At 43.0% G+C, this 21719-nt stretch overlaps 1 protein-coding gene across 1 annotated transcript; it reads right to left on the bottom strand.

Annotated features, from left to right (window-relative positions):
- Nucleotides 1–200: 200 nt before the first annotated feature.
- LOC133805665 (uncharacterized) lies at nt 201–3145 on the bottom strand. The gene is made up of 3 exons (XM_062243834.1): nt 2402–3145; nt 2108–2302; nt 201–788 (listed from the first exon to the last, which is right to left on the bottom strand). The coding sequence occupies exons 1-3, from the start codon at nt 3143–3145 to the stop codon at nt 201–203; spliced, it is 1527 nt and encodes a 508-aa protein (XP_062099818.1).
- Between the last annotated feature and the right edge of the window lie 18574 nt (nt 3146–21719).

The raw sequence follows: 21719 nt of genomic DNA, 5'->3' as shown, positions 1-21719 counted from the left end.
CTATGGCCTGTTTTCAGACAATTGTTGCATGTTTTAACTTGTCCAGTTCTTCGAGCTTTCTTTAAAGCAGGTGGAGGTTCATCTGTCTCCCTTCTCCTAGCTTTCTTAGGTCTTCCAGGCAGCTTCGTTTCAGGTGGTGGATCAATTGGGTTGAGTCCTATCTGAGGCCACATATATGTACTAGGCATAGGATGTACACTCTATTCATAAGCTTTTTGCAATGATTCTTTTTTATAGAATCCGTGGACATAATCAAAGACATTACCTCCCATGAACCAGATAGTAGCTAGTGCATGGCCACAAGGAAGCCCAGATAGTTGAAACCTCCTACATGTACAAGTTCTGAATTCTAAATCAACAACCAAGGCACTACCATTGCTGCATTGAACCTGAAACTGAAACTTGTCAAACCTAGTAACCAGACAATGCTTTGCAACCTCTTTTTGCTTCTCAATTATCTTCAAAATTCTCTTCCCCACAGGTTGAGTCATCTTCTCCAACTCAGCTCTTTTGTTATAAAACCGAGACATCAACCAAAATCTAATTTTCTCTAGTAAAGTTATAATTGGCTTGTCGCGAGCATCAAGTATGGCTTCATTGAAACTCTCACACAAATTATTCACCAAAATGTCACATTTTGGGTACTCTGAAATATGTGACTTACTCCATTCTGTGGGGTTCTTCCCTGTCAGCCAATTGTAAGCACCATCTGAGACATCCTTGACTTCTTGCATTGCTCGAGCAAACTCAGCTTGTGTTGTAGTATTAGCTGCTGCCCACAAAAGTTGCTTAAGTAAAAGTCCAGGATATTCCTTGTTATACCCAAAAATTGGAGAATGCATCCTAGGAGGCTAAGGAGAATGCATTCTAGGAGAGCTAAGGGGAGTGGTCCTAGGAGACCCCAAGGGAGTGGTCTTAGGAGACCCCAAGGAGAAAGTGGTCTTAGGAGACCCCAAATAGGATGTGGTCCTAAGAGACCCCAAGGGTGTGTAGGAGGCAAGCCTCCCAAGGTTTCCTAAGTGTTGGCTCGAACATGTCCAAGGTAAGTAGCTAAGGAGGAGGAGTCTCATGCAAGAGGAAGGAGACTTAGATTTTGATAAGGAGAGCCTATACAATGTTCGATCAGACATGTTTGGGAGATGCTAAAGGAGAATGCCTTGATCTTGTCCAAGGTGAGATGTTATGGAGGAGGTTGCCTCAATGTTGTCCAAGGTGAGGTGCTAAGGAGGTTGCCTCAATGTTGTCCAAGGTGAGGTGCCAAGGAGGTTGCCTCAATGTTGTCCGAGGTGAGGTGCCAAGGAGGTTGCCTCGGACCACCTTGGTCCGAGGAGAAGCCAAGGAGATTGGTTCAAGGAGGAACATGGCATGCTAGAGGAGAGTGCCATGTTAGAGGAAAGAAGTGCATGTCCTACCACCATGCACGTTCAACCCACGAAAACATGTCCTACCACCATGCATGTCCTGCCACCATGCACGTCCGACCAACACTTGCATGAGTGGTCAGTAGGAGGTGGATCAACTAGCTAGAGGAGACTAAGTCAAGATTCCCAGAGACAGCTTCAACAACATACGTGGGAATCTCTCATTCTTCCCACAAATGGGGGGTTTGTTACATTTCGAATTTTGAATGTTTAAATGTAATAAATATAATAAAATATCCCTATCATAAGGGGATATCAGTTGAGGATCCTAGGCCTATAAATAGAGAGTTTATGGGATGAGAGAGGGGCTTCTTCTGCTTCTTCTTTCTAGAGAGAGAAAATTGGGACTGTGTATTCTAGAGAGAGAAAGTTGGGTCTAAGTATTCTAGAGAGAGAATTCTTGTATTTTTGCAATTTGTACTGAAGAAACTCAGTTGGCTCAGTCCATCTGATCTTGAGTACAGGTTTATAAATCACAACTCTAAGTGGATTAGGCTATTACCGACAATCGGGGCTGAACCACTATAAAATCTCCTGTGTTATTTACTTTTCTTGTTTAAACCGTCTGTGTCGTTTTTATTTCTCTTGAAGGCTTGTCGTAATTGACGTTCTCACGTCGTTGGCTAAAAAGACAGTCAACATTCCTGTTTAAAGTTAGCATGAAGATGTCTAACACAATACCTCACCTCACACCCACTAAAGATGGCTCCCACTGCATTTTCTAATCCTTTTTGATGATCACTCATCATTGTCACCTTGGTAGGACTCAAATTCCCAAGATCATCCTTCAATAGCTCCAAGAACCAAGTCCAAACCTCAGTGTTTTCCTTTTCAGGAACACAGTAGGCAATGGGAACACATGGAGTTATTACCGTCAATGACTACTGCAGCCAATAAAATGCCCATACAATATCCTTTTAAAAGCAGCCATCAAGACCAATTAGAGGTCTACAACCCCCCAACCAGCCATCTCTACATGCCTTAAGACAAATATAAATATGCTGAAATTTCCTTCTCCCATTATCCAAATCATTTTTCAACTTCACAGTAGAGCAAGGATTGGTAGCCAACAACCTTTTACAGTAATCATCAAGAATGGCGTATTGTTCCTTGACAGACCCTTCCAACATCTTCCTTGCTTTTTTCTTGGCTCTGTAAAATGTCCAGCTAGACACACGTGAGTACTTGGTCTTTGCAGTTATCTCCCTAAATGCATTGTATTCCATACTTGGATTTAGCCTAAATTGCTCCAAAAAGTGCTTTGCAAGCCAAGTTGAGGTCAGCTTTTTATTGTCCAAAACAATGCCACAACTATGCTTGTCAACAAGTGTTTTGACCCTCATTGTCTTGGCATCTGTCTTGTTAACTATTGAAGCAAACAACATCCATTCACAGTTTGCACCCTTGCACTTAACTCTAACTCTATTTGAATCAATGGAAATAAATACATATTCTCGATCACCTTCAATAAAGTACTCCCTTATTGCATTCCTTAAAATTTTAACAGTGGCAAATTCCATGCCAAGAACAAATTGGAAGTTTTGCATTTTGGTTTTCAGGTTGAATTCTTTGGAATTTTTACCAGCATCAAACTCATCATCTGACTTTAATTCGTGTAACTTCTCCTTAGAACATATACCATCTGAGTCTCCATCATCAACATTTTGAGTACAAAAATCTGAAACTGATCGCCACCACCTCCTAGGGTCAGACTGTGTACCCATCTCTATCTCAGCTTCAACATCTTGCTCAAACTCTTCCTCCTCCAATATGAAATCTTCATCAGTTTGATTTCCTTTCCCTTTTCTCTCACACTGAACTTTGTCTTAGCTCTCCTCAGCTGTATTTTCCCTCACATCAGCTTGCTTTCCTTTCCCATTTCTGTCACTCTGAATCGGTTCTTGGTTCTCCTCAACTATATATTCCCTCACATCACCAATGTCATCCTCTGAATCTGAAAGCACAACCACCTCTGGTATTTGGTTCTCCATATCACTTTCATAATCCATGTAGTCAAACTCTTCTTCATATTCCTCTTTATCAGGTTCATCAAAGTCAGCATCCTGAGATTCCTCTGAATATTGATCAGCATCAACTCTTCCTGTTCCCCATCAATGGTTGCATCAACAGGGATACCAACAACATCTGCAGGGACATCACAATCATCTAGTAGTTCCTCTATAATACATATTTTTAGAGGAGGTAAAGTGGTAGCAAGGACATGTTTAACAGCTTCTGAATCTTCCTTCCAATCTAAAGGTCGAACTGTTTCAGGAAAAACAAGATATATGTCAATCTTTGTAGCCCGATTCCTCTCAATATCCTCTACAATTCTTAGGACCTCCTTATCCCCTACCACCATGAAGCCCATATTAAGCACCTTTCCTATTGGTTTGTACATAAAACCCACTGGAAGTTTATGTCCTAAGTCCAAGGCCATTCCATCCAATTCCATCCTAGTGAAGTAATCAGTATCCACCCAATCAACATAATCGACTTTACCTCCTTCATATCTTCCATTGCCGAATGGAGTAAACCAACTTCCCCCATGGTGTATTGCAATAGTGAAGATGTTAGTATGACCACCTGTTAAATAAAGACAACTCTGGTTTAGAATACTGCCCTAGTCAACAGAAATAAAAAATGCTATGTCAACACTTCACACACACACAAACCGAAACACAATATAGTTCACACACTTGAAGAGCAACATAGTCTACCACACGATTGAACCATGGACCACAACAACAAAGATTCCCTTCAATAAAAAAAACATCTATTTCAATGGACCCCACTCTGTCAATTGTATGCACATGCTTCCCAACAACAATTTTACCCAAATTTAATAATACCACCTATTGTAAATCAAAAAAATTCTCACCCCCAAAAAATTTGAAAACGGATACCCTTCCCCGCCCAAACTGCTCTATATAGAGTATCATTATCATTCTCCCCAAAAAATTGTAAAAACACTTTGAGAAGAAATGAAACCCAGTCAACAGAAAAGAACTTTGGGTAAAAGAACTCTGTACAAAAGAAAAGAAATCACCGTAGTCAGGTGGTTGTTCCTCCGGTTGTCAAATGGTCGGCATTGTGGAGGCAAAGTCGTCGTCGTCTCTTCCGTGCTGGGGTTGATTGTCTCTTCGATCGTATGGGGGAAAGCTTCGATCATTTTTCTGGATATGGAATTTTTAGATTTTTTGGTTTTAGATTAGTTTTAGAACTTGTTATTAAGACAATCAGTTTTTTTGGTTATATTTTTAATGGTTAGTTTTTTTTTTGTTTTAAATTAGAAATCAGAAACATTAATTGTTTTTGTTTTAAATTTTAATAATTTAACCCAATCGGGCCGTGCCACGTGCATCCTATATACCCCTAATGGCTCAGGGACCAACGGCTGCACCAAAACATTAACGGTAGGCATTATTGCTGCCAACATTTTTACATAAGCACTTAAGTGCAACAAACTTAACTACATAGGCATTATTGCCGCAAATATCCCTTTTTATAACAACACAACATTAATTTTTTTTATTGAAAACAAATGGTATAATACAAAAGTAAGTTTATTATATTTTCTCAATTAATTTTTGATCAAGTGCAATCTTCCCAACCTTCCATACCTTCGTTGTGTCATCAACGATTGAGACTCGAAGACTATAACCCATAGCACCACTTCTGATGCCTCATATCTCTTCTGAAGATTGCACTGTGGGTAGGTATCACATTTCGAGAGGGACCACTTTGCTGGTGAATGCTTGAGGTTGTTATTATTATGAGTATTGATATTTGCAACAAAATTATTCACCAAAACATTATAACAACTGATGTGACAATTTCATTTAACCAATCACATTTATTTCTGACGAGATTCATGCATTGTTTTAAAAAACAGTGCCACATTAGTTGGTGTAATGTTTTGATGCATAGTTTTGGTGCACATATCATTATTGTATTATTATTATTGTGCTTTAACATGACCTCTTATGTAGTTTTGTTTTCTTTGTATAATTAAAATCTATCTGTTGAAATATTAAACTTGATTTATTATGGTTAGTTTCTAGAATTTTCATGAATTTAGAGTTTCTAGAATTTCTGTGTATTTACTAGAGTTTCTACAATGTTCATGTATGTACTAGAGGTTGTTGAGTCTTTAGTATTCTAAAACTCCCATTTCTTAGTTAGTAGATGAGAATTATCTAGAATAATCTACTAGCTAATAATTTAATTGTGTTTCTAGAAAGGTCCGTAGAGTCCTATAAATAGAGCTGTAGTGTAATGACCAAAATTTCCTAATAAGGTCTGGGACCTTGATTAGGAGGCCGGGAGGGCCATAATTGATTTATTATACATTTAAATAATAATATGCATGTTTAGGTGTATTAAATATGCATGTGAACCCATTTTTTATTAATTGGGTGATTTTCATATTTTGGCCATTTCGGGCATATTTGGCATATATGTGGTATGTGTGTGGTACTTCATTATTATTTGGTTATGCTAGGGTTACTCAGCACGAGACGATCCTTGGAGGTAATCTAGTGGGAAAGTCACAACGGGATTTTACTTGACTCGGAGTGAGTCAAGGGATATTTAGCACATTATCGGGATATTGGGTAATGGGAATAAATATTTGATGATAAATTGGGAGTTAGTAAGATCAGGGGGAAATTCTGGAAGTTTTGACTATTTTACCCCGGGGGCGTTTTTGGGACCCCAAGCATTAGGATTTGCTTAAGGCTACTTAAGCTTGAAGTAACCTGTTAAGAAATAAAAAGAACGTTCAGAGCATTCTCTCTCCCTCAAAGTTCCATTTTTCGACACCCGATCACATTTTCGAAGGAAACTTAAGTTTTAGGACTCGGATTCAAGCGAGGATCGAGGCATAGCGATTCTAGGGAAGATTAAAAGCTTATTAGGTGAAGGATTTAGTTGGGAAACAACTCAATCAGAGGTTGTTGACCCTAATTTTGGTCAACGACACGGAGTCTAGAAAACGACAGGAAAATGATATAGAGCTTGAAAATAATCTAATGGAAAGATAAAGAACACAGAGATTTATAGTGGTTCAGCCCCAGTGGTTGGTAATGACCTACGTCCACTTAATACTATTATTAATATTGAGCTCCAAAGGTGTGATCAAAGAACTAGGGTTCCTGAGTTTCACAGACCTCAAAAGAAAAAAGAAATACAACGATGGATAATAGTAGTATAATTCTGCAAGAAAAAGATCGATCCCCTTCCTTGAGCTATTTCTTCTGTATTTATAGGCTCAGGAAGAGTTACATGAATTAGGAAATAAGATCTATCCTTAATGATCGGATCTGCAGGTCATAATGAAGAGATATTCTCGGATATCATCACAACTGTACAGATCTTTACATAAATGAGCGAAGTATACGACCAAGCTGGTCGTATATAAAACTTGATCATTTTGTGTGGAAATAATGATGGTTGATAGACGAGCCGTATCTCTGCTACGTGTCTGCCATGTGTCAAAAATCCTTGCCACGTCATCACCAGCCGATTTATGGATAAACATTTGCCCCCCCAATTTTATTTATTGCGACAAGCAATAAGTAAACTTACAAAAATAACTTTTCGTATGCCCCACGAAATCTGTCAGAGCCTCTTGTGCGTCCTTGAAAACTGTGACCTAATCACGTCCAATCATGCCTTTTCAGTTTTCAAGAAACCTTTCCGACGGTTGTTACACTCCCCCATGCCTTGAAAAAGGTAGCTCATGATTACCCCTTTTCGGCACACTTTAGCCTCTATAAATAATCCCCACCTTCTTCTTTTAACTTTTTACACACCATCTTTTTGCCAAGAACTCTCAAGAGCTATATTCCAGAGCCCAGAACTTTAAAGTTTCAGACGCTCTGCTAAGGATCTTTCACTTGCAAACCCAAAGCTACTCCTTTTCAGGATCTCCAATCTTCATTCAGGTAAATTTTCTTCGACGTTTAACCCTTTGAGATGCCATGCATGCTACTTTTGTGCTATGAAACTTTTTGTGTTCTTGGGTAGAAATTTGTGAAGATTTTGTATATACCATTTGATGCTTGATAGGGTAGTGTAGTTTTGCTAAATAAAAGTTAGGAATCAGTTTGATAGTCAGGATCATGGGTTTAGGGCGTAAAATCGAAGTAAAAATTCGATTTTTAGGCAAGCTGAAAAACTGGGTTTTTCCCGCCCCTTTGGAGTTGAAAAACCTTTTTTTAGAAATTTTTTTTACTTTCACTTTTTGATCCGTTTTTCAAACTGCTCGCATAAAACTTAGTGTTTCGGTTAGAATGCTGCTGGTCGATAGACGCGAGCAACGTTATTCCAACTTTCAACATAAGCTCCCAGGTTGTGCGTCTTATCTCCTCCTTTGTCTGTTTGTAGTTTATATGACAGACCCGTGGGGAGGAGAAAGACCCATTGACGATGATCTGCTAGCTCAACTGCTCGAGGATGAAGAACAACCCTCGACATTGATACCTGATATTCCTTTTTATCGTATTAACCCAAACACTTCCCCAGTCTTGACCCGAAACATGGCTCGCACCAAAACCAAGGCCTAGAAAAGAAAAACCTCCGACACTTCCCATCAGCCTGCTGCTATGGTTGACACTCCCTCGACCAGTGGTTGAGATGAAAATGCTCCCGACCCGAACATCCAAAGACATGCCTGCCCTCAACACGCTATTCAGCCGAATGTTGAGTGGCATGTAGTCTCAGAAAGTAGAGTGACGGTCATAATGATCGCCAACTACTTAAGGAAATACGACCTTCCAGGGGGTGACTCTAGTCAAGTCCAATCCAGACCAAAGGGCTAATCTTCCTGGAGGCGCCTGGTCGCGGTTTCATATTGAGGCAGGGGCCACCTTGCTTCTTCACCCATTCTTTCAAGGGGTGGCCAAATATTTTGGAGTTGCCCCATTTCAAATAATCCTGAATGGATATAGGATGCTTGCTGCACTCTATATCCTATTTAGCCAGAAAAAATGGCCCGTGCCATCGCCTCATGAGGTCAACTACCTGTTCGACCTCAAATCTAACCCCAACCATGAAGGCACGGGGTTCTTCCACCTTTGTCATCAGGAAACTGGGCGCATTTTCCTGTCTGACACGACCCACATCTCAAACGTGGGGAGGTATTACCAAGAGTACTTCCTGGTCGCGGACAACTTGGCTTTCGCACGAGGAGGTAAAACTTTCGTATCGCTGGCTGACTTCTTCACTTAGTGTTTTCCTCCACAATGTCTTAAAATTTTGATGTCTTCCAGGCCCGTGGCTGCAACCAAATCCAACTCCGGGCATGGAGTCGAGATTGACACTCTTAGCCAGCATGTCTGATGCTGACAAGAGTGTCAAGAATCTGGTTACAGAGGCTAACCTTAGGTTGGCTGGCCTCTGGGCCCCTCAATCGGATTCGAGGGGGCCTTCGGTAGGGAGTGCTCGCGCCGAAGAGGAACCCAAGCAGCAACCTTAAGCATCACCTCCACGGAGGAGACCAACCGGGGTCACGATCAGGGAACCTGTTAGCACTCCTTAAGCAGAGAGGCCCTCGGCCCCCTTAGGGAAAGGAAAGTAGAAGGCCACCGAGCCTACCAAACTTTCTGACGATTCGTCGGATGACAACGGTATAATAATTTTGCTTTTAGACAACTTGCCAATTCCCTGTCCTCTATTCGACGGGAACGGAAATTTTAAATATGCTCCACACTTAGGGCCAGACTTCTTCGTGTCAAAGAATGAGTGTAAGACTAGTACAGTCTGTAGTGTAGCGACCAGTAATAATAGCTCGGGTATTGGACTTTGCAATCCTTTTTTTTTTCTTTTTCTGATGTAATGTGTTTGTCTATTCATGCTATCTCACTGTTTGACTTTGTTCTTGTTTTTCAGGCATGGACTCCACCAACGTGTTCGATTTTTACAGCACCCCAGAGGCTGCTGCTGCCCCTCCAAGAAAAAAGAAAACCAGTAAGAGACATACTGGGGAGAGCAGCAAAGAGCCTCAGGCAAAGAAGGCCCGGAACACAGGCCTTTCAGAGGACAGGCCCTCTGCCACCGCAACTCCGTCTTCTCCCCGCGAGCAGCAAACTCCATCTGCTGCGGCCGGGTCGACTCCTTCTCCCGACCCCCCATCTGACCAACCTCAGCAGGAGGATCCTGCCTCACCCGGGAATTTGATGGTTGGTCGCGCCTTTAAGTTGATAAAGGAAAGGGTCACCAAAATCACAAATCACGAATGCTGCCGAGAGGCAATGGCAGCTACGGAGACGATGGGTTTTGACCCAATCCTGAACCGAGCCTTGAACGAGTTCACTAGTGTAAGTTATCTCCTTTTGTGAAAACAGGTCTTCGTTAGTTTACTGTTTGTCTAATTTTTTGCTCTGACTGCAGGCCATGCTAACCCTTACAGCCGGCCGCATCTGCCTGGGTGTAGTCACCGAGCAGGCCAGGACCTCAGAGCAACGGCACGAGGATGAACTCAAGGCTATTGAGGCCAGACATGATGATCAGCTGGCGGTGGTGGCTGCGGAAAAGGCCCAATTGGCTAAGGAGTTGGAGGAGAGGCTGAAGTCTCTCGAAAAAGCCCGCGAGTAGAGGGACCAATACAAGGAGTCCAACCACTCTAACTTCAAGGTGGCTAAGCAGCTCGAGCTAGATTTGATCGCGAGCAGGCAAGAAACCAGAGATTTGGAGGGTCGAGTTAAGGACTTGGAGAAGACCAACGCTGCCAACTTAGAGAGGTACAAAAATGCCACCCTGAGGTGTTTCTATGATTTTTGGAAGCACAATCAGGGTGCCAACTTTGACTACCTTCCTGAGAATGCGAGGGAAGCTAAGATAGCTCACTGCGTGACTCAGCTGGCTGAAGAAGAAGGATCGAGGGTCCCTGCCTCCCCCGAAATCTTGCTGGCCACCGGGATGGAGGGTGTAGACAACGAAGCTGTCGACCAGAATCCTTCCCAGGATCCTCCAGCTCCTCAAGCTCCTTAGTTTTTTCTTTTTATATTTCTTTTTTAATTACACGACCTACGGGTTGTGATGTAAAGACAATATAATTTTTCTTTGGTTTTGCTGCATGGGCAGCTCTTACTTTTATTTTGAACAAGGCTATTTAGGATTTTTACCCCCCAAACTATTACATGTGCATTATCGTGCCCCCCGATTTTTTGAGGCTGTTAAAATATCCCCCGATCTATTCACAGTCATGTAAATTAGGACTTCCGTCCAATTCCGTTCATTTTTTGTAACAGGAGGATGATGTGGCCTTTTTTTACATGATTTTGATATTATAGCCCGCTGACATGGGATGACACGTGGTCTAAAGTGTGAGTTGGACTCCAAATCCAACTTTTTTGTCCACATCATGATTTGAATATTTGTCCACATCATGATTTTTTAAAAAAGTAATTAATTTTTTTTTAAAAAAATCAAAAGAGGCCCGAAACCCTACTCTCCCATCTTTCCTTTTCCCTCGCTCTTTTTTCCCTAGCCGCTGTGTACACCCATTATGAGCACCTCGCCCCCACCATTTTCTCTGACCACTTAACCACCACAATGCCAGTCGCAGCAACCATCTCCACCTCCACGAATATCTCGTCGAACCCAGCCCACAAATCCAAGGTCCCCAACATCGGCATTCACCTACATGAAGCCTCCCATCTACCAGCACCCAACACCACCTTGGTGCGATTTTTCCCTTTCTTCGAGTAGTATAAATGAACACCTCCAACCACCACCACGACCACCTCACATCCATGAGCTGAGAGCCCAGGTACAACCCCTACATTTTTGTGTTTCTCGCCAACCCCCTGCTTACCAACACCACCGCGGACCGTCACCCAAAGTCGATCCCATCATCGACATCGCCTCAAATTTGTCATTCAAGACACACACCCAATCATTCTGCAATTTTGACTCATATACCTACTTGAAGAATTTGAGTAAATGCCACAAACTACTTTCTCCTCTACTTTAATTGTTGTATTATCGACTGTGAGAGTTGAAGAAGAAGAGAAAAAAGAAAAAAAAAAGGAAAAGAAGTGTCGTGAAGAAGGCTGAAGAAGAAGAGAAAAATGGGGAAACTGTAGAGAAGAGAACAGTGTCTACGAAAAAAAAAGTTGGATTTGGAGTCCAACTCACACTTTAGACCACGTGTCATCCCATGTCAGCGGGCTATAATATCCAAATCATGTAAAAAAAGGCCACATCATCCTCCTGTTACAAAAAATGAACGAAATTGGACGGAAGTCCTAATTTACATGACTGTGAATAGATCGGGGGGATTTTTTAATGGCCTAAAAAAATCGGGGGGCACGATAATGCACATGTAATAGTTTGGGGGGTAAAAATCCTAAATAGCCTTTGAACAATTACATCCAAGCAGTTACTGCTCGCGGTGTAAAAGGATCGCTTTGATATTATAATATATTTGCATATTATTATAACATCTATTTGTTCGCATGACCTAACTTAGCACAACACTTTTGTTTGATTTAACAAAATACCAAAATTTTGAAAAATACTTTAAGTGCCCTAGCATGCTTTCACTTATTTTTCTCATGTGTTTACATACCTTTTAACGATATGCTTTGCTTACTTGTACCTTGTATGCCCCCCAAGTGATCAGGGAGCTTTAGGTCCTTGGTCACTTGCCTTGACTAGAATCTGCCCGAACGTTACTGCTTGTAGCAATGTGATTAGAATTATAATACAGCAAAACAACACACGTAATGAGCAAATACTTGTAATAAATACAATAGTTGGCAAGAAATGACTGGCTGAGCACAATCCCTTTTATTCTCGTAGTAAATGGACTAAACATGTCTTTACGAGTGATCAATAAGATCTTACACAAAACTTGTAAAAAGTAAAACTTATACAAGTCGATTCTTTAAGAAGAATTGTTCATTGATAATACTTGCACATGTGTTCTCCATTCCAATATCGAGGAACGAGATCTCCATTTAAGCGTGCAAGTTTAAAAGTGCCTGGGTGAAGGACTTCATCAATCTAGTAAGGTCCTTCCCAATTTGGCCCGAGTACTCCAGCAGCTTGGTCGTGGGTGTTAAGGAAAACTCTTCAGAGCACAAGGTCTCCAACATTGAATTTTCTTTCTCACACTTTGGAGTTGAAATACCGGGCGACCTTCTGCTGGTATGCAGCTACTCGGAGCTGGGCTTGTTCATGCCTTTCATTAATCGAGTCCAAGGATTCCATCATTAGCTGGCTGTTAGAATCCTGGTCGTATGTTAATCTGCGGTGCGAGGGTGGATCCAACTCGACAGGAAACATGGCTTCATACCCTTATGCCAAGGAAAACGGGGTATGACTTGTTGCTATTCTGTGGGAAGTTCTGTACGACCAGAGGACTTCAGGCAACTGTTCTAGCCATGCTCCCTTGGCTTCCTCAAGTCTTTTCTTCAGTGTATCCTTCAGCATTTTGTTAACTGCCTCGACTTGCCCGTTTTCCTGGGGATGCGCGACTGAAGAAAAGCTTTTGATAATGTCGTGACGTTTGGAAAAATTTGTGAATAGATCACTATCGAACTGGGTGCCATTATCCGAGACTATCTTCTTTGGAAATCCATAGTGACAGATGATGTTTTTGACTACGAAGTCAAGCACTTTCTTTGTCGTTATGGTCGCGAGTGGCTCAACTTCGGCCCATTTGGTGAAGTAGTCGACGGCAACCACTGCGTACTTTACACCACCTTTCCCCATAGGCAAAGATCCGATTAGATCTATTCCCCAAACCGCAAAGGGCCATGGACTCTGCATCTACTTTAACTCATTTGGAGCTGCTCGCGGGATTTTATAAAACCTTTGACACTTGTCACATTTTTTCATGAACTCCATGGAGTCTTCATTCATGGTTGGCCAGAAATATCCCTGCCTTAGGATCTTTTTCGACAGGCTTTGCCCCCCAGCGTGGTCCTCGCAAAAGCCTTCGTGCACCTCCTTCATTAACTCTTTGGCTTTTTCCTTTGTAATACATCTTAGGAGTGGCAGTGAATATCCCCTTCGGTACAGGACTCCATCGACCAGGATATACCTAGCAGCTTGTCGCTGAAGGGTCCTAGCTTTGTTTCTGTCCGCTGATAGTACCCTGCTTGATATATACTCTACATATGGCGCCATCCATGTATCCATCATCCGGATGACTAAAGTGTTTTCTGTTGCTTGGATGCTGGGCATGGATAGTCGCTCGACTGGCACTATGTTCAGAGTATCAGCATCTTTTGCACTTGCCAACTTTGCCAAAGCATCTACGTTGGAATTCTAATCATGAGGCACTTGCTGGAGAGTGTATTTGTCGAACTGGGCTAACAGATCCTTTGCTTTGTTCAGATAGGCGACCATCTTTAATCCTCGCGCTTGATACTCTCCCAAGATTTGATTCACGACTAGCTGAGAATCAATATAAGAGTCAAGTGCTTTTATGTTCATATCCTTGGCTAACCGCAGTCCAGCGAGCAGTGCTTCATATTCAGCCTCATTGTTAGAGGCAGTGAAGTCAAATCTTATTGCACAGTGAAATCGATGCCCTTCCGGCGTTATCAATATCACCCCTGCTCCTGCGTGGGATTCGTTAGATGAACTGTCTGTGAATAATTTCCACGAGGGTGCTTGGATTTGACATTCGGGTTCGTTAGGCTCCCCGACCTGCTTGGCACCTGCGGGCTTTGTGAACTCGGCGAGGAAGTCAGCTAAGGCTTGTCCCTTTATCGCTGCTCGCGGCAGGTAAGATATGTCAAACTGCCCGTGTTCGACTGCCCACTTTAGTAATCTTCCGGCTGCCTCTGGCTTTTGCAGAACTTGCCGAAGAGGCTGGTCGATCAATACCGTAATCGAATGGGCTTGGAAGTAAGGTCGCAGCTTCCTAGAGGCCAATACTAAGCAGTAGGCTAACCTTTCAATGGGGGGATATCTCAATTCTGCTCTGATCAGGCTTTTGCTTACGTAATAGACAGCCTTCTGCACACCTTCTTCTTCTCTCACTAGAACAGCACTAGCAGCGTAATCCGTGATTTCCAGGTAGATGAACAAAGTCTCTTTATCGACTGGCTTCGACAGGATGGGTGGTTGCGCCATATGCGTTTTTAGTGCTTGAAAGGCCTGTTCGCACTCATCTGTCCATTCAAATTTCTTATTGCCTCTGAGTAGATTGAAAAATGGGACGCACTTGTCCGTTGATTTTGAAATAAATCTACTAAGAGCGGCAATTCTCCCAGTCAGACTTTAGACATCCTTAATCTTCACTGGAAACTTCATCTCGATCAGGGCTTTTATCTTCTCGAGATTAGCTTCAATTCTTCTTGAGTTAACTATGAATCCCAAGTACTTCCCTGATCCAACTCCGAAGGAACATTTAAGGGGATTTAGCTTCCTCCTATATTTATTAAGGATGTTGAAGCATTCCTGCAAATCCCTTACATGTCCTTCTGCCTTCTTCGACTTAACCAGCATGTCGTCGACATAAACCTCCATGTTTGCCTCGATTAGCTCCTTAAACATGTGGTCGACGAGTCTCTGGTAAGTCGCACCAACATTTTTCAAACCAAAGGGCATCACATTGTAACAGTAGAGCCCTGTATCAGTTCGAAAGCTAGTGTGATCCTCATCAAGGGGATGCATACTAATCTGATTATACCCAGAGTATGCATCCATGAATGAGAGGATCTCGTGTCCTGCAGTGGCATCGACCAACTGGTCGATCCTCGGGAGCGGGAAACAGTCTTTGGGGCAGGCTTTATTGAGGTCTATAAAATCCATGCACGTGTGCCACTTGCCATTTGGCTTGGGCACGAGTACGGGATTGGAGACCCACGATGGATAAAACGCCACCTTGATGAACCCATTCTCCTTCAGCTTCTCGACTTCTTCCTTCAAAGCTTTCGATCAATCTTTGTCGAGCAGCCTTCTTTTCTGTTGCACAGGTGGAAAGCTTTTGTCAATGTTCAGGACATGGCTGATGATTACAGGATCTATCCCAACCATGTCTTTATGCGACCAGGCAAAGAGGTCTTGGTTCCTCTTTAAGAACTCCACTAGTGCTTGTTTTGTTGTTGTCTCTAAGTTTTTACTGACTTTCACAACTCTGGTCGGATTTCCCTCATCGAGTTGGACTTCTTCAAGGTCCTCAATGGGGCCTACTTCTTCTTCGAAATCCCCAAAGCGAGAATCTAAGTCTTTATCCTCACTTTGGGCAATGCCTTATTTGGTGAGATTATCACTTGAGCGGGCTTGAACATCATATGCCATTTGCAACTCTTTTCCGGCGGCATCCCTCGATACACCCTTTTTTGCCTTGGTGATCGAGGCGTGTAGCATTATCTCACCTCTTGCTGGTTTCCCAGCACGCATCCTACTCCTGCACCTGTTGGGAATTTCATGGCGAGGTGCCATATAGAAGTGACGGCTCGAAGGTCAACCAGAATTGGTCTCCCGATCACGGCATTATACGCCGAAGGACAATCAACTACTATAAAAGTAGTGAGTAATGCCTGTTAGCAGGCGCAGTACCTGCTGTGACTGGGAGTCTAATTGACCCTACTAGGGCGAGCCCTTCTCCGGAAAAACCATAAATGGTTTGGTTGCATGGCTCTAGGTCCTTGATGGATAATTTTATCCTTTCCAGCGAGGACTTATATAGGATAATGATTGAACTTCCTGTATCAACCAACACCCTCTTCACCATCATATTTGCGATTTGGACATCCACGACCAGCGGATCGGAGTGTAGGAATCGCACATGCTGGGCGTCGTCGTCAGAGAAGGTGATTGGTCCCTCCTCTGTTCGAGCATTTTTGGGTGCACAATCCTCAACACTCATCATCTCAATGTCCTGGTTGTGGCGTAGGGTTCGAGCATATCGTTCCCTCGCTTTTCCACTATCTCTGCAAGATGCAGGCCTTCGCAGATGGTGAGTAGGGTACCTGCCACGGGAGCTGGCTGTAAAGGTGGCGAGCGCTGGCGTGTAGGCGCCGACTCACTGCCACCTTGAGCCTCTCGTTGAGAACCTCCCGCGGCTCGTGCATATCATCTTAAGTGTCCTTGTCTTATCAGGAACTCAATCTCGTCCTTCAGCTGGTTACAATCATTGGTTTCGTGCCCGTAGTCGTTATGGTAACGATAGAACTTTGTTGAATCTCTCTTGGAGATATCTTTTCTTATAGGCGCGGGTCGTCTGTAGGGCACGCTCGAGCTAATCGCTTGGAAAACCTCAGCTCGACTTTCGACAAGGGCAGTGTAATTGGTAAATTTGGTTCATACCGATTATTTTTGGGGCACTTACTCTCGGAGGTCGAGGGTTCGCCATTTGCCCGCTTTCCACCATTTTTATCGTTGCCATTCCCGTTGCCTTTGCCGTTGCCATTGGGCTTAGTGCCATTGGCAGGTTCTTCCTTGGGCCCCTTGTCCTTTGCTGGCGATTTTCCTTCGTTGGCAATCGCGTCCTCGAGCTTGATGTACCGATCAGATCGATTTAAAAACTCCTGGGTGGTGTTAACCCCATGCTTCTTGAGGCTACTCCAGAGAGGAGAATGACGCCTAACCCCAACGGTTAGGGCCATCATCTTACCTTCATCACCCACAGTCTTGGCTCATGCTGCGGCTCACATGAAGCGCTGAACATACTCTTTCAAACGCTCCCCTACTTTCTGGCGTACCTCGACCAGTTGGTTTGCCTCTGTTGGGTGCACACGACCCGCATAGAACTGTCCGTAAAAATCCTCCATGAACATTTCCCAGGATATTATACTTGCAGGAGGGAACTTAAAGAACCACTCCTGAGCGGCATCAGAAAGGGTCGCTGGGAAGATCCTACAGCGAGCATCTTCAGAGACTTTCTGAATGTCCATCTGTATCTCAAATTTGTTTACATGAGATACCGGGTCTCCGTACCCATCAAAGTTTGGCAGAGTCGGCATCTTGAATTTGTTGGGGGTTTCTGCCACAGCAATCCTTTGTATGAAAGGGGTGCCTCTCCTCCGATCGTACTCTATATACGATGTCCGCCCCCCGACCAGCTGCTGTACAGCTTGGTTCAGGGCATCGATTTGAGCATGAACAGCTTTAGGAATTGCTGGGGCCTCTGGCGCTGGGGGGATGTACTCATCATGCCTTTCTCGGCGGTCGTTGAGTACATCCCTCAAGTCATAGTCTCTTCGCCGCTGCTCGTTGGCTCCGAGCCGGCTAAAGACGTTATTTTGTCTGGGCTGCCCCCCAGCATTATGTCCTGGTTGTCAGTCTTCTCTAGGTGGGGGGCTTCTGCCTCCACCTCTCTCCTCGTTTCTCCGACCAGGATTCCCTCTGCTTGAGTCGGCCTCATTGTAGTCGTTGCCATCTCTGAACCTTGACTGGCTATGGTGGGACCGACTGTTTCCTCTATTGCCTCCTTGGGCTAGAACTTCCCGAGCGTTAGGGGGAGGCCTACACTGTTCGGTGGGTCCCTGGGCATTGTCATGCCATGGAGGGCCCCTGACTGTAGAGCCTGTCTCAGAGTTCCTTCTGTTGGCAGAAGGACGCTACCCCCTGCTCGATGGGTGCGGCTCTTCACCCCCTGGCGTCTAGGGCTGTGGGGCTGTTGCCCGACCCTATTCTGCCTTGGGCGCGGGGGATTGCCTCGACCAGCCTGGGATGGAGGCTGCGTCTCAGGGTCCCTAGGTGGGACATCATCCTGAGGCATTGGTGGCTGCTCCGGCCTTTGAGGGCTTGTTTGCTGGAGCGGAGGGCTAGAATTGGGGCCTCTTTGAGGTGGCCCACTTGGGGGTTGATCAGGCTGTGAGGCAGGTGCAGCCTGATTCCTAGCTAATTTGAGGGCTGCTTCAAGGGTTGCCATGGCAGCCCTCTGACGATGGTCCATCTCCGCTTGTCTCTCGCTCAGCTCTTGGCACTGGCGCTCTATCTCCCTCTGCTGTGACACCATTATCTCGATGACACTTTCCTGATTGGCCCTCAGAGCAGCCAACTCATCTTGCAACACCCCCAGTGTTGTCTTCAGGGCCTCAGAGTCCACTTCCTCCTCATCAAACTCCAAATGAGGTTCGTCTTCAGCCATATTTGGGGGAGGAGGCTAGGATGGTGCAGCAGCAGCCTGTCCAGTCTTTTTGGTAGTCTTTGCCATTAGATTTTCTCGGATTCAAGTCTCTCAATGAAAGCATCAGACTGTTGACCCTAATTTTGGTCAACGACACGGAGTCTAGAAAACGACAGGAAAATGATATAGCGCTTGAAAATAATCTAATGGAAAGATAAAGAACACAAATATTTATAGTGGTTCAGCCCCAGTGGTTGGTAATGACCTACGTCCACTTAATACTATTATTAATATTGAGCTCCAAAGGTGTGATCAAAGAACTAAGGTTCCTGAGTTTCACAGACCTCAGAAGAAAAAAGCAATACAACGATGGATAATAGTAGTATAATTCCGAAAGAGAAAGATTGATCCCCTTCCTTGAGCTATTTCTTCTGTATTTATAGGCTCAGGAAGAGTTACATGAATTAGGAAATAAGATCTATCCTTAATGATCGGATCTGCAGGTCATAATGAAGAGATATTCTCGGATATCATCGCAACTGTATAGATCTTTACATAAATGAGCGAAGTATATGACCAAGCTGGTCGTATATAATACTTGATCTTTTTGTGTGGAAATAATGATGGTCGATAGACGAGCCGTATCTCTGCTACGTGTCCGTCACGTGTCAAAAATCCTTGCCACGTCATCAGCAGTCGATTTATGGATAAACAGAGGTAATTCAAGTTTTAAGCTCTAAGTTTTTAAATTTTTTAAGCTTGAATTGAGTTTTGTGTTTTGATGAGTTTTTGATTGAATTGAAGCTTGCCTTTTATTGGTTTTGGATCATGGGGATGTTTGGGAACTTGATTTTGGATTTTGGAATTATTTGGGTAGGTTTTTAGAAGGTTTTAAAATGGTTAAAAACAAGGTTTTTAGGTTAGTTCGTGGTTGGGCCGCGGCCCTGTTCTAGGGCGTCGCGGCCTAGGCTTGAAGAAGGAGGAGGCTGGCTCTGTCTGGAGGCGAGCCGCGACATGGTGTCTGGAGGGTCGCGGCACTTAAGGGAAAAGTTTGCCAGATTTGGTTTTTGGTCGTGGGAACTTAACTCTAAGAGCCCGGGATCGATCCTACTACCCAGTTGAGTGGGATTCGACGTTCCGGAGGCTTGGGTTGGGTTTGGAAGTATTTATTTACTCATTTTGATGAGGTTTTATATTATGGTTGTGACTAGGTTATCACTAGGGGATTGGAATCAGGATCATGCTTGTGGCTCGTTTATTGGTAACCTGTGCTTGGACCAAAGGTAAGAAAATTGCACCCAGTATGTGATGCATGTGATGCATAAGATACATGAGATTAGGGCATGTCATGACTGTTGAAATTGAGATTGATCAGAGCTTAAGTCTCTGTATTTGTGCATGATTATAATTATGCTTCTGATTATTAATTAAGCATGCTAAATGCCTTATATATATGAATATTTGACATATTATATATGTCTGTTTGCATTACCTCATTGAGGAAACACTGACTTATTAGTCAGGGATCGGCATTGGTGTTAGTATTGATTGTGAAGCTGTGACTTATCAGTCAAGATCAGCAGTAATACTGAGCACTGGTCGTATGGTATTGGCTTATGAGTCAAGAACGGTATTAGCGTATTTAACGCAAGCTGAAAAGATTAGATCTAATCGACATAAGCATTGAATGACTCATCATGAGCATTAATGCCTGATCGACCTTAAGTTCGATGAAAACAAAAGCGCTTGTCTAGTCTAAAGGCTAGCTATTTAGAGCCAAAGACAAAAGGCTAAGGTGACCTACGCGTCACATGGCTAGGAGGGTATGGGACCTCCGAGATAGACTTATCAATCATCTGACCGAGATGGACTTATCAGTCATCTGACTGGGATAGACCTATCAGTCATCTGATCGAGATGGACTTATCAGTCATATGACCGGGATTGACTTATCAGTCATCTGATTGGGATGGACTTATCAATCATCTGATCGGGATAGCCTTATCAGTCATCTGACTGGGATGGACTTATCAATCATCTGACCGAGATGGATTTATCAGTCATCTAACTAAGATACACACAGATAGACTTACTAGTCATCTAAACAGAGAATGACTTATTAGTCAACTAATCAGAGAGACTTATTAGTCGTATACCTCAGAGAGACTTATTATTCATCTACCTCAGAGCGAGAGACTCATTAGTCATCTACTCAGAGGGAAGGACTCCATAAACATTTATTTGTACCTGCTTGCATGCATGAGTAAGGTTACTACTGCTAGGCATGCCTGTTATGATTTAGTAACATGTTATTACTTGTTCATGAGCATATTAAGTTTTCTTGCTGAGCTTCGGCTCACGGGTGCTATGTGGTGCAGGTAAATGCAAAAGAAACCTGGACCATCCTTGAGTTGGAGAGCTTAGGTGACGATGTGTACATATGCAGCTACTCCACAGCCACGACCGAGGGTTTAAAGAGGAACTAGGGTTAAACCCTATTTTGTTGCTTAGGTCGGCTGGTTGTAAATCTTTTGTTGTAATTAACCTTTAAATTATATTTTGGTATCCCAATGTATACAGTAAACGTTTTAGTAAAACGTTATATCTTAACCAAAAATTTTAACCCTAAACCGCTAATCATACTTAGTTACACGATTATGGTCAAATGACTCGATTAGCGAGTTTAGCACTGTTTAAAAAGGCACACCATAACGGTCCCTGGAAATTAGGGCATTACATGTAGTCCCACCATTTTGTATCAAGCCAAAAATACAAGTTGAGTACTACAATAAAAAGTCTCTTCCATCATAATATTCTCTCCCATATTAACTTTAAGTTTTCAACAAAGTTTTCAAGTTCTCTCCCAAATTCATCTTAATTTTCAACAGTATCTATATTCTCTTTTCATGGAAACAAAGGGTGTGGATTTGTAAAATTTACTAGAATTTTAAATGTTGTAACATTCACTAGTTCCAAACTTTCGAACAGTCTTTTTTTTCTTTCCATATCATAGTTTTCTCTTATATGTGTATTGGAAATCAAGCATTGTGAAGAGGATTAACAACCAATTTCCATCATTGTGCTATACAAATAAATATCTAATGCCATCATTATTTACATGTTTTTTTTTTTGCTTTTGTTTTAGAGTGCACTACGTGAAATAAGACCTTTCGTCGGTTTTTGGCTTATGTGAAAAGTTTTTTTATGTTGGTTAAATGACAAACGTAATAAATCTTGGAAAAGAGATTGTAAGTTTG

Source organism: Humulus lupulus, chromosome X (assembly GCF_963169125.1).
Source record: "Humulus lupulus chromosome X, drHumLupu1.1, whole genome shotgun sequence".
In the NCBI taxonomy this organism is placed as follows: Eukaryota; Viridiplantae; Streptophyta; class Magnoliopsida; order Rosales; family Cannabaceae; genus Humulus; species Humulus lupulus.
The sequence above is the reverse complement of the archived record's forward strand: the minus strand, read 5'-3'. Positions and strand labels throughout refer to the sequence as shown.

Coding starts and splice junctions, on each gene's coding strand:
- LOC133805665 (XM_062243834.1), bottom strand. CDS start 3,145: ATGGGTACACAGTCTGACCCTAGGAGGTGGTGGCGATCAGTTTCAGAT. Junction 2,303..2,401: donor ATATTTATATTTGTCTTAAG/GCATGTAGAGAT, acceptor TGGCTGCAGTAG/TCATTGACGGTAATAACTCC. Junction 789..2,107: donor CCATCTTTAGTGGGTGTGAG/GTGAGGTATTGT, acceptor CTTTTACTTAAG/CAACTTTTGTGGGCAGCAGC.